This window comes from Phyllobates terribilis, unplaced genomic scaffold, assembly GCF_046119375.1.
Source record: "Phyllobates terribilis strain yellow unplaced genomic scaffold, ASM4611937v1 Scaffold_12__6_contigs__length_324123572, whole genome shotgun sequence".
Classification (NCBI taxonomy): Eukaryota; Metazoa; Chordata; class Amphibia; order Anura; family Dendrobatidae; genus Phyllobates; species Phyllobates terribilis.
In genome coordinates this window covers 16,567,904-16,582,127 of record NW_027362772.1, presented here as the reverse complement: position 1 = coordinate 16,582,127, position 14,224 = coordinate 16,567,904, and the positions used below count along the sequence as shown (strand labels likewise).

The following is a 14,224-nucleotide window of genomic DNA, read 5'->3' as shown; positions in this document are numbered from 1 at the left end:
GCCCCCTATGTACAAGAATATAACTACTATAATACTGCCCCTATGTATAAGAATAAACTACTATAATACTGCCCCTATGTACAAGAATATAGCTACTATAATACTGTCCCCTATGTACAAGAGTATAACTACTATAATACTGCTCCTATGTACAAGAATATAACTAATATAATACTGCTCCTATGTACAAGAATATAACTACTATAATACTGCTCCTATGTACAAGACTATAACTACTATAATACTGCCCCCTATGTACAAGAATATAACTACTATAATACTGCCCCTATGTACAAGAATATAACTACTATAATACTGCCCCCTATGTACAAGAATATAACTACTATAATACTGCCCCTATGTACAAGAATATAACTACTATAATACTGCCCCCTATGTACAAGAATATAACTACTATAATACTGCCCCCTATGTACAAGAATATAACTACTATAATACTGCCCCTATGTACAAGAATATAACTACTATAATACTGCCCCTATGTACAAAAATATAACTACTATAATACTGCCCCCTATGTACAAGAATATAACTACTATAATACTGCCCCTATGTACAAGAATATAACTACTATAATACTGCTCCCTATGTACAAGAATATAACTACTATAATACTGCCCCCTATGTACAGGAATATAACTACTATAATACTGCCCCTATGTACAAGAAAATAACTACTATAATACTGCCCCCTATGTACAAGAATATAACTACTATAATACTGCCCCCTATGTACAAGAATATAGCTACTATAATACTGCTCCTATGTACAAGAATATACCTACTATAATACTGCTCCAATATACAAGAATATAACTACTATAATACTGCCCCCTATGTACAAGAATATAACTACTATAATACTGCTCCTATGTACAAGAATATAACTACTATAATACTGCTCCAATATACAAGAATATATCTACTATAATACTGCTCCAATATACAAGAATATAACTACTATAATACTGCCCCCTATGTACAAGAATATAACTACTGTAATACTACTCCTATGTACAAGAATATAACTACTATAATACTGCTCCAATATACAAGAATATAACTACTATAATACTGCTCCTATGTACAGGAATATAACTACTATAATACTGCTCCAATATACAAGAATATAACTACTATAATACTGCCCCCTATGTACAAGAATATAACTACTGTAATACTACTCCTATGTACAAGAATATAACTACTATAATACTGCTCCAATATACAAGAATATAACTACTATAATACTGCTCCTATGTACAAGAATATAACTACTATAATACTGCTCCAATATACAAGAATATAACTACTATAATACTGCTCCTATGTACAGGAATATAACTACTATAATACTGCCCCCTATGTACAAGAATATAACTACTATAATACTGCTCCTATGTACAAGAATATAACTACTATAATACTGCCCCCTATGTACAAGAATATAACTACTATAATACTGCCCTCTATGTACAAGAATATAACTACTATAATACTGATCCTATGTACAAGAATATAACTACTATAATACTGCCCCCTTTGTACAAGAATATAACTACTATAATACTGCCCCTATGTACAAGAGTATAACTACTATAATACTGCTCCTATGTACAAGAATATAACTACTATAATACTGCTCCAATATACAACAATATAACTACTATAATACTGCCCCTATGTACAAGAATATAACTACTATAATACTGCTCCTATGTACAAGAATATAACTACTATAATACTGCTCCCTATGTACAAGAATATAACTAATATAATACTGCCCCTATGGACAAGAATATACTACTATAATACTGCCCCTATGCACAAGAATATAACTACTATAATACTGCTCCTATGTACAAGAATATAACTACTATAATACTGCCCCCTATGTTCAAGAATATAACTACTATAATACTGCCCCTATGGACAAGAATATACTACTATAATACTGCCCCTATGCACAAGAATATAACTACTATAATACTGCTCCTATGTACAAGAATATAACTACTATAATACTGTCCCTATGTTCAAGAATATAACTACTATAATACTGCTCCTATGTACAAGAATATAACTACTATAATACTGCCCCTATGAACAACAATATAACTACTATAATACTGCCCCTATGTACAAGAATATAACTACTATAATACTGCTCCTATGTGCAAGAATATAACTACTATAATACTGCTCCTATGTACAAGAATATAACTACTATAATACTGCCCCTATGTACAAGAATATAACTACTATAATACTGCTCCTACGTGCAAGAATATAACTACTATAATACTGCCCCTATGTACAAGAATATAACTACTATAATACTGCTCCTATGTGCAAGAATATAACTACTATAATACTGCCCCTATGTACAAGAATATAACTACTATAATACTGCCCCTATGTACAAGAATATAACTACTATAACACGGCTCTTATGTACAAGAATATAACTACTATAACACTGCTCCTATGTATAAGAATATAACTACTATAATACTGCCCCCTATGTACAAGAATATAACTACTATAATACTGCCCCTATGTACAAGAATATAACTACTATAATACTGCCCCCGATATACAAGAATATAACTACTATAATACTGCCCCCGATATACAAGAATATAACTACTATAATACTGCTCCTATGTACAAGAATATAACTACTATAATACTGCCCCCTATGTACAAGAATATAACTGCTATAATACTGCTCTTATGTACAAGAATATAACTACTATAATACTGCTCCTATGTACAAGAATATAACTACTATAATACTGCCCCCTATGTACAAGAATATAACTACTATAATATTGCCCCCGATATACAAGAATATAACTACTATAATACTGCTCCTATGTACAAGAATATAACTACTATAATACTGCCCCTATGTACAAGAATATAACTACTATAATACTGCTCCTATGTACAAGAATATAACTACTATAATACTGCTCCTATGTACAAGAATATAACTACTATAATACTGCCCCCGATATACAAGAATATAACTACTATAATACTGCTCCTATGTACAAGAATATAACTACTATAATACTGCCCCCTATGTACAACAATATAACTACTATAATACTGCTCCTATGTACAAGAATATAACTACTATAATACTGCTCCTATGTACAAGAATATAACTACTATAATACTGCCCCCGATATACAAGAATATAACTACTATAATACTGCTCCTATGTACAAGAATATCACTACTATAATACTGCCCCCTATGTACATGAATATAACTACTATAATACTGCCCCTATTTACAAGAATATAACTACTATAATACTGCCCCTATGTACAAGAATATAACTACTATAATACTGCTCCTATGTACAAGAATATAACTACTATAATACTGTTCTTATGTAAAAGAATATCACTACTATAATACTGCTCCTATGTACAAGAATATAACTACTATAATACTGCCCCCGATATACAAGAATATAACTACAATAATACTGCCCCTATGTACAAGAATATAACTACAATAATACTGCCCCCGATATACAAGAATATAACTACTATAATACTCCCCCTATGCATAAGAATATAAGTACTATAATGCTGCTCTTATGTACAAGAATATAACTACTATAATACTGCCCCCGATATACAAGAATATAACTACTATAATACTGCTCCTATGTACAAGAATATAACTACTATAATACTGCCCCCGATATACAAGAATATAACTACTATAACACTGCCCCTATGTACAAGAATACAACTACTATAATACTGCCCCTATGTGCAAGTAATATTTTTAACGATCTGGGGTTTCTTTTGTCTCTTCTCGTATGCTGATGATGGTCTGCGACATATATTTACATATGTATATACTATTTCTGTGAAATGAATAATGGACCATATTGGTCTGGGATGATGGAAACTTACCAGTCTTCTCGCTTTACAACCTTGCCATTCTAAACTGAATATATGTATATTCTTATTTCTTTCTCGAGCTCTTCTATTCTTCGGAATAATATAGATTTACGGTATATTATCATTAATACATAATGACGATATTCTGAATACCTACATAGTACGGTTCTATACAGACACCAGGCGATATGTGCTGCATCCAGGGGACTTCATGTACCAGCGTGCAGCGACTGTGACCACACACATCTGCATATTCCATACTGTGCACCATCCGCTATCGAGCAGCGTCACATTGTAGCCCATACTGGGAGAAATGGTATTTTGCACCTAGTGCAATGGTTTTCCATAGACCTCATTATATACAGCAGGACAACCTGAAACTAATGACTCGTCGTCACTCTACAATATTATTACCGAAGGGCAAGATTTTATTTTTGTTACAATTATTTAACTGATATTTAAGTTTCTCACATTTTTTTTTTAACACTTTATTTATTCTGTCAAATCTGTGTAACTTACCATTGAGATTACAGAAAAATCTCATGTGCCATTCAGGTGGAAGAAATAAAAAAAAAAAATAACTCCTAATGCAAAAAAAAGTGTCACTTTTAGTCTAAGAACAATTTTTTATTTTACAACAATTTAAAGTTTTTTTTATTATTCATTTCATTTTTTACATTATTTATTTATTATTTTTTTTATTTCTTTTATTTTAATTTTTTATTCATTTATTTTGGTATTATTTTTTTATTTTATTTTATTTTTTTGTTATTTATTTATTGTTGTTTTATTGGATGCTATTTACATTGTGATATTTTGATTTTATTTGTTATATTTACAGATTATGAGTTTATTGGGCTAAACCTATTTTTTTTACCTTTGTGTCCAATAGGATTTCATTATAAATGCTGCACCTCTCGTCTTCTACATCCTCTATGCATCACAGTACATAGTAAACTTCAGAATGAGTTACTATCAAACTCCATTCGCCGTAGTAATAAACTTTTGTTACCAGTGCTGTTTATTCATCCAAGTCCACGACAATCACCAAAAATGATTTTTCTTTTCTGCTGCAGATTATTTTTTTCTAAACAAAGTTTACCAAAATTCTTCAAACCGCCCCTTTATAAAAAAGAAAGGATAAATCTATATTTCTTAAGCGATTCTGTACAATTACAATCTGATAATTTACATTTTATTTCTGTGTATTATCCCATCTGCTGTTGTACAAGAGACCTGATCATCGATTTGCACAAATGGGACTTACTTGAGAAAATAAATTAAAACCAAACTCAAACTTTTGATACATGGATAATAAAGAGCAAATATTTAATATAGAACTTATTGAGTATGAAAAAAACATTATATTTCACACTAAATGTCCCTGTCCCCCGTAAGGCGTCTCGTAAGTTGCAGATGGTGAAAAGTCTGGTTCATCGTATACCCGGCCTCCTCGTCCCTGGTATCCATCCCACGGCTGCTCTCCTCTGTCCTGCAAAACACAAAGATGTCACCTCCATCTAATTACCAAGAAGAGATAATAAGAATAAAAATCATGTAACTGACTGCGGCTCCAGGCTGCCATTGTGTTCTGTGGGACGTTGGGTATTCTCCTCTAACTTCCTCATATTCATGGTGGTCAGAAGCTCCGTACCAGTCTTCATACGCTACATCTACAGAAGGAAGTGGGTTTACCGGTTTGAATTAATTCAGACATTGTGTTTATGACTATAACAGACATAAAAAGTCCCTTATGTACAAAATATACCGACTATAATACTGCCCCTATATACAAGAATACAAATACTATAATACTGCCCCTATATACAAGAATATAACTACTATAATACTGCCCCTATGTGCAAGAATATAACTACTATAATACTGCCCCCTATGTACAAGAAAATAACTACTATAATACTGCCCCCTATGTACAAGAATATAACTACTATAATACTGCCTCTATGTACACGAATATAACTACTATAATACTGCTCCTATGTACAAGAATATAACTACTATAATACTGCTCCTATGTACAAGAATATAAATACTATAATACTGCCCCCTATGTACAAGAATATAACTACTATAATACTGCTCCTATGTACAAGAATATAACTACTATAATACTTCTCCCTATGTACAAGAATATAACTACTATAATACTGCCCCTATTTACAAGAATATAACTACTATAATACTGCCCCTATGTACAAGAATGTAACTGCTATAATACTGCCCCTATGTACAAGAATATAACTTCTATAATACTGCCCCTATGTACAAGAATATAACTACTATACTACTGCCCCTATGTACAAGAATATAACTTCTATAATACTGCCCCTATGTACAAGAATATAACTACTATAATACTGTCCCCTATGTACAAGAATATAACTACTATAATACTGCTCCTATGTACAAGAATATAACTACTATAATACTGCTCCTATGTACAAGAATATAACTATTATAATACTGCCCCCGATATACAAGAATATAACTACTATAATACTGCCCCCTATGTACAAGAATATTACAACTATAATACTGCACCCTATGTACAAGAATATAACTACTATAATACTGCTCCTATGTACAAGAATATAACTAATATCATACTGCTCCTATGTACAAGAATATAACTACTATAATACTGTCCCCTATGTACAAGAATATAACTACTATAATACTGCCCCCTATGTACAAGAATATAACTACTATAATACTGCCCCTATGTACAAGAATATAACTACTATAATACTGCTCCTATGTACAAGAATATAACTACTATAACACTGCCCCTATGTATAACAATATAACTACTATAATACTGCCCCCTATGTACAAGAATATAACTACTATAATACTGCCCCTATGTACAAGAATATAACTACTATTATACTGCCCCTATGTACAAGAATATAACTACTATAATACTGCCCCCGATATACAAGAATATAACTACTATAATACTGCTCCTATGTACAAGAATATAACTACTATAATACTGCCCCCTATGTACAAGAATATAACTACTATAATACTGCTCTTATGTACAAAAATATAACTACTATAATACTGCTCCTATGTACAAGAATATAACTACTATAATACTGCCCCCTATGTACAAGAATATAACTACTATAATACTGCTCCTATGTACAAGAATATAACTACTATAATACTGCCCCCTATGTACAAGAATATAACTACTATAATACTGCTCCTATGTACAAGAATATAACTACTATAATACTGCTCCTATGTACAAGAATATAACTACTATAATACTGACCCCGATATACAAGAATATAACTACTATAATACTGCTCCTATGTACAAGAATATCACTAATATAATACTGCCCCCTATGTACATGAATATAACTACTATAATACTTCCCCTATGTACAAGAATATAACTACTATAATACTGCCCCTATGTACAAAAATATAACTACTATAATACTGCTCCTATGTACAAGAATATAACTACTATAATACTGCCCACTATATACAAGAATATAACTGCTATAATACTGCTCCTATGCACAGGAATATAGCTACTATAATACTGCTCCTATGTACAGGAATATAAGTACTATAACACTGCCCCTATGTACAAGAATATAACTACAATAATACTGCCCCCGATATACAAGAATATAACTACAATAATACTCCCCCTATGTAAAAGAATATAACTACCATAATACTCCCCCTATGCACAAGAATATAAGTACTATAATGCTGCTCTTATGTACAAGAATATAACTACTATAATACTGCCCACTATGTACAAGAATAAAACTACTATAATACTGCCCCCATGTACAAGACTATAACTACTATAATACTGCCCCCGATATACAATAATATAACTACAATAATACTGCCCCTATGTAAAAGAATATAACTACTATAATACTGCCCACTATGTACAAGAATATAACTACTATGATACTGCTCCTATGTACAAGAATATAACTACTATAATACTGCTCCTATGTACAAGAATATAACTACTATAATACTGCTCCTATATACAGGAATATAACTACTATAACACTGCCCCTATGTACAAGAATATAACTACTATAATACTGCCCCTATGTACAAGAATATAACTACTATAATACTGCCCCTATGTACAAGAATATAACTACTATAACACGGCTCTTATGTACAAGAATATAACTACTATAACACTGCCCCTATGTATAAGAATATAATTACTATAATACTGCCCCCTATGTACAAAAATATAACTACTATAATACTGCCCCCAATATAGAAGAATATAACTACAATAACACTGCCCCTATGTACAAGAATATAACTACTATAATACTGCCCCTATGTACAAGAATATAACTACTATAATACTGCCCCCGATATACAAGAATATAACTACTATAATACTGCTCCTATGTACAAGAATATAACTACTATAATACTGCCCCCTATGTACAAGAATATAACTACTATAATACTGCTCTTATGTACAAGAATATAACTACTATAATACTGCTCCTATGTACAAGAATATAACTACTATAATACTGCCCCCTATGTACAAGAATATAACTACTTTAATACTGCCCCCGAAATACAAGAATATAACTACTATAATACTGCTCCTATGTACAAGAATATAACTACTATAATACTGCCCCTATGTACAAGGATATAACTACTATAATACTGCTCCTATGTACAAGAATATAACTACTATAATACTGCTCCTATTTACAAGAATATAACTACTATAATACTGCCCCCGATATACAAGAATATAACTACTATAATACTGCTCCTATGTACAAGAATATAACTACTATAATACTGCCCCCTATGTACAAGAATATAACTACTATAATACTGCCCCCTATGTACAAGAATATTACAACTATAATACTGCACCCTATGTACAAGAATATAACTACTATAATACTGCTCCTATGTACAAGAATATAACTAATATCATACTGCTCCTATGTACAAGAATATAACTACTATAATACTGTCCCCTATGTACAAGAATATAACTACTATAATACTACCCCCTATGTACAAGAATATAACTACTATAATACTGCTCCTATGTACAAGAATATAACTACTATAATACTGCCCCTATGTACAAGAATATAACTACTATAATACTGCTCCTATGTACAAGAATATAACTACTATAACACTGCCCCTATGTATAACAATATAACTACTATAATACTGCCCCCTATGTACAAGAATATAACTACTATAATACTGCCCCTATGTACAAGAATATAACTACTATTATACTGCCCCTATGTACAAGAATATAACTACTATAATACTGCCCCCGATATACAAGAATATAACTACTATAATACTGCTCCTATGTACAAGAATATAACTACTATAATACTGCCCCCTATGTCCAAGAATATAACTACTATAATACTGCTCTTATGTACAAAAATATAACTACTATAATACTGCTCCTATGTACAAGAATATAACTACTATAATACTGCCCCCTATGTACAAGAATATAACTACTATAATACTGCCCCCGATATACAAGAATATAACTACTATAATACTGCTCCTATGTACAAGAATATAACTACTATAATACTGCCCCTATGTACAAGAATATAACTACTATAATACTGCTCCTATGTGCAAGAATATAACTACTATAATACTGCTCCTATGTACAAGAATATAACTATTATAATACTGCCCCCGATATACAAGAATATAACTACTATAATACTGCTCCTATGTACAAGAATATAACTACTATAATACTGCCCCCTATGTACAAGAATATAACTACTATAATACTGCTTCTATGTACAAGAATATAACTACTATAATACTGCTCCTATGTACAAGAATATAACTACTATAATACTGCCCCCGATATACAAGAATATAACTACCATAATACTGCTCCTATGTACAAGAATATCACTAATATAATACTGCCCCCTATGTACATGAATATAACTACTATAATACTTCCCCTATGTACAAGAATATAACTACTATAATACTGCCCCTATGTACAAAAATATAACTACTATAATACTGCTCCTATGTACAAGAATATAACTACTATAATACTGCCGCCGATATACAAGAATATAACTACAATAATACTGCCCCTATGTACAAGAATATAACTACTATAATACTGCCCACTATATACAAGAATATAACTGCTATAATACTGCTCCTATGTACAGGAATATAGCTACTATAATACTGCTCCTATGTACAGGAATATAAGTACTATAACACTGCCCCTATGTACAAGAATATAACTACAATAATACTGCCCCCGATATACAAGAATATAACTACAATAATACTCCCCCTATGTAAAAGAATATAACTACCATAATACTCCCCCTATGCACAAGAATATAACTACTATAATACTGCTCCTATGTACAAGAATATAACTACTATAATACTGCCCACTATGTACAAGAATAAAACTACTATAATACTGCCCCCATGTACAAGACTATAACTACTATAATACTGCCCCCGATATACAATAATATAACTACAATAATACTGCCCCTATGTAAAAGAATATAACTACTATAATACTGCCCACTATGTACAAGAATATAACTACTATAATACTGCTCCTATGTACAAGAATATAACTACTATAATACTGCTCCTATATACAGGAATATAACTACTATAACACTGCCCCTATGTACAAGAATATAACTACTATAATACTGCCCCTATGTACAAGAATATAACTACTATAACACGGCTCTTATGTACAAGAATATAACTACTATAACACTGCCCCTATGTATAAGAATATAATTACTATAATACTGCCCCCTATGTACAAAAATATAACTACTATAATACTGCCCCCAATATAGAAGAATATAACTACAATAACACTGCCCCTATGTACAAGAATATAACTACTATAATACTGCCCCTATGTACAAGAATATAACTACTATAATACTGCCCCCGATATACAAGAATATAACTACTATAATACTGCCCCGATATACAAGAATATAACTACTATAATACTGCCCCCTATGTACAAGAATATAACTACTATAATACTGCTCCTATGTACAAGAATATAACTACTATAATACTGCTCCTATGTACAAGAATATAACTACTATAATACTGCCCCCTATGTACAAGAATATAACTACTATAAGACTGCTCTTATGTACAAGAATATAACTACTATAATACTGCTCCTATGTACAAGAATATAACTACTATAATACTGCCCCCTATGTACAAGAATATAACTACTTTAATACTGCCCCCGAAATACAAGAATATAACTACTATAATACTGCTCCTATGTACAAGAATATAACTACTATAATACTGCCCCTATGTACAAGGATATAACTACTATAATACTGCTCCTATGTACAAGAATATAACTACTATAATACTGCTCCTATTTACAAGAATATAACTACTATAATACTGCCCCCGATATACAAGAATATAACTACTATAATACTGCTCCTATGTACAAGAATATAACTACTATAATACTGCCCCCTATGTACAAGAATATAACTACTATAATACTGCTCCTATGTACAAGAATATAACTACTATAATACTGCTCCTATGTACAAGAATATAACTACTATAATACTGCCCCCGATATACAAGAATATAACTTCTATAATACTGCTCCTATGTACAAGAATATCACTACTATAATACTGCCCCCTATGTACATGAATATAACTACTATAATACTGCCCCTATGTACAAGAATATAACTACTATAATACTGCTCCTATGTACAAGAATATAACTACTATAATACTGCTCCTATGTACAAGAATATAACTACTATAATACTGCCTCCGATATACAAGAATATAACTACTATAATACTGCTCCTATGTACAAGAATATCACTACTATAATACTGCCCCCTATGTACATGAATATAACTACTATAATACTGCCCCTATGTACAAGAATATAACTACTATAATACTGTCCCCTATGTACAAGAATATAACTACTATAATACTGCCCCCTATGTACAAGAATATAACTACTATAATACTGCCCCTATGTACAAGAATATAACTGCTATAATACTGTCCCCTATGTACATGAATATAACTACTATAATACTGCCCCTATGTACAAGAATATAACTACTATAATACTGCCCCCTATGTACAAGAATATAACTACTAAAATACTGCCCCTATGTGCAAGAATATAACTGCTATAATACTGCCCCCTATGTACAAGAATATAACTACTATAATACTGTCTCCTATGTACATGAATATAACTACTATAATACTGCCCCTATGTACAAGAATATAACTACTATAATACTGCCCCTATGTACAAGAATATAACTACTTTAATACTGCCCCCGATATACAAGAATATAACTACTATAATACTGCTCCTATGTATAAGAATATAACTACTATAATACTGCCCCTATGTACAAGGATATAACTACTATAATACTGCTCCTATGTACAAGAATATAACTACTATAATACTGCTCCTATTTACAAGAATATAACTACTATAATACTGCCCCCGATATACAAGAATATAACTACTATAATACTGCTCCTATGTACAAGAATATAACTACTATAATACTGCCCCCTATGTACAAGAATATAACTACTATAATACTGCTCCTATGTACAAGAATATAACTACTATAATACTGCTCCTATGTACAAGAATATAACTACTATAATACTGCCCCCGATATACAAGAATATAACTACTATAATACTGCTCCTATGTACAAGAATATCACTACTATAATACTGCCCCCTATGTACATGAATATAACTACTATAATACTGCCCCTATGTACAAGAATATAACTACTATAATACTGCTCCTATGTACAAGAATATAACTACTATAATACTGCTCCTATGTACAAGAATATAACTACTATAATACTGCCTCCAATATACAAGAATATAACTACTATAATACTGCTCCTATGTACAAGAATATCACTACTATAATACTGCCCCCTATGTACATGAATATAACTACTATAATACTGCCCCTATGTACAAGAATATAACTACTATAATACTGTCCCCTATGTACAAGAATATAACTACTATAATACTGCCCCCTATGTACAAGAATATAACTACTATAATACTGCCCCTATGTACAAGAATATAACTGCTATAATACTGTCCCCTATGTACATGAATATAACTACTATAATACTGCCCCTATGTACAAGAATATAACTACTATAATACTGCCCCCTATGTACAAGAATATAACTACTATAATACTGCCCTATGTACAAGAATATAACTGCTATAATACTGCCCCCTATGTACAAGAATATAACTACTATAATACTGTCTCCTATGTACATGAATATAACTACTATATTACTGCCCCTATGTACAAGAATATAACTACTATAATACTGCCCCTATGTACAAGAATATAACTGCTATAATACTGCTCCTTATGTACTGGAATATAACTACTATAATACTGCCCCTATGTACAATAATATAACTACTGTAATACTGGTCCTATGTACAAGAATATAACTACTATAATACTGCCCCCTATGTAAAAGAATATAACTACTATAATACTGCCCCCTATGTACAAGGATATAACTACTATAATACTGCCCCCTATGTACAAGAATATAACTACTATAATACTGCCCCCTATGTATAAGAATATAACTACTATAATACTGCTTCTATGTACAAGAATATAACTGCTATAATACTGCTCCTATATACAAGAATATAACTACTATAATACTACTCCTATATGTAAGAATATAACTACTATAATACTGCTTCTATGTACAAGAATATAACTACTATAATACTGCTCCTATGTACAAGAATATAACTACTATAATACTGCTCCTATGTACAAGAATATAACTACTATAATACTGCCCCTATGTACAAGAATATAACTACTATAATACTGCCCCCTATGTACAAGAATATAACTACTATAATACTGCTCCTATGTACAAGAATATAACAACTGTAATACTGCTCCTATGTACAAGAATATAACTACTATAATACTGCTCCTATGTACAAGAATATAACTACTATAATACTGCTCCTATGTACAAGAATATAACTACTATAATACTGCCCCCTGTGTACAAGAATATAACTATTATAATACTGCTCCTATGTACAAGAATATAACTACTATAATACTGCT

At 31.2% G+C, this 14,224-nt stretch overlaps 1 protein-coding gene across 1 annotated transcript in view; it reads right to left on the bottom strand.

Moving 5' to 3' along the window:
- Positions 1-5,303: 5,303 nt before the first annotated feature.
- Positions 5,304-14,224, bottom strand: part of NPHS1 (NPHS1 adhesion molecule, nephrin) — a 47,169-nt gene continuing 38,248 nt past the window's right edge. The window contains exons 29-30 of the mRNA XM_073657558.1: positions 5,520-5,626; positions 5,304-5,445 (exon numbers count right to left, since the gene is read on the bottom strand). Of these exons, the coding sequence (XP_073513659.1) occupies positions 5,323-5,445; positions 5,520-5,626 (230 nt within the window). The 3' untranslated portion in view covers positions 5,304-5,322. The remainder of the gene's footprint in view (positions 5,446-5,519; positions 5,627-14,224) is intronic.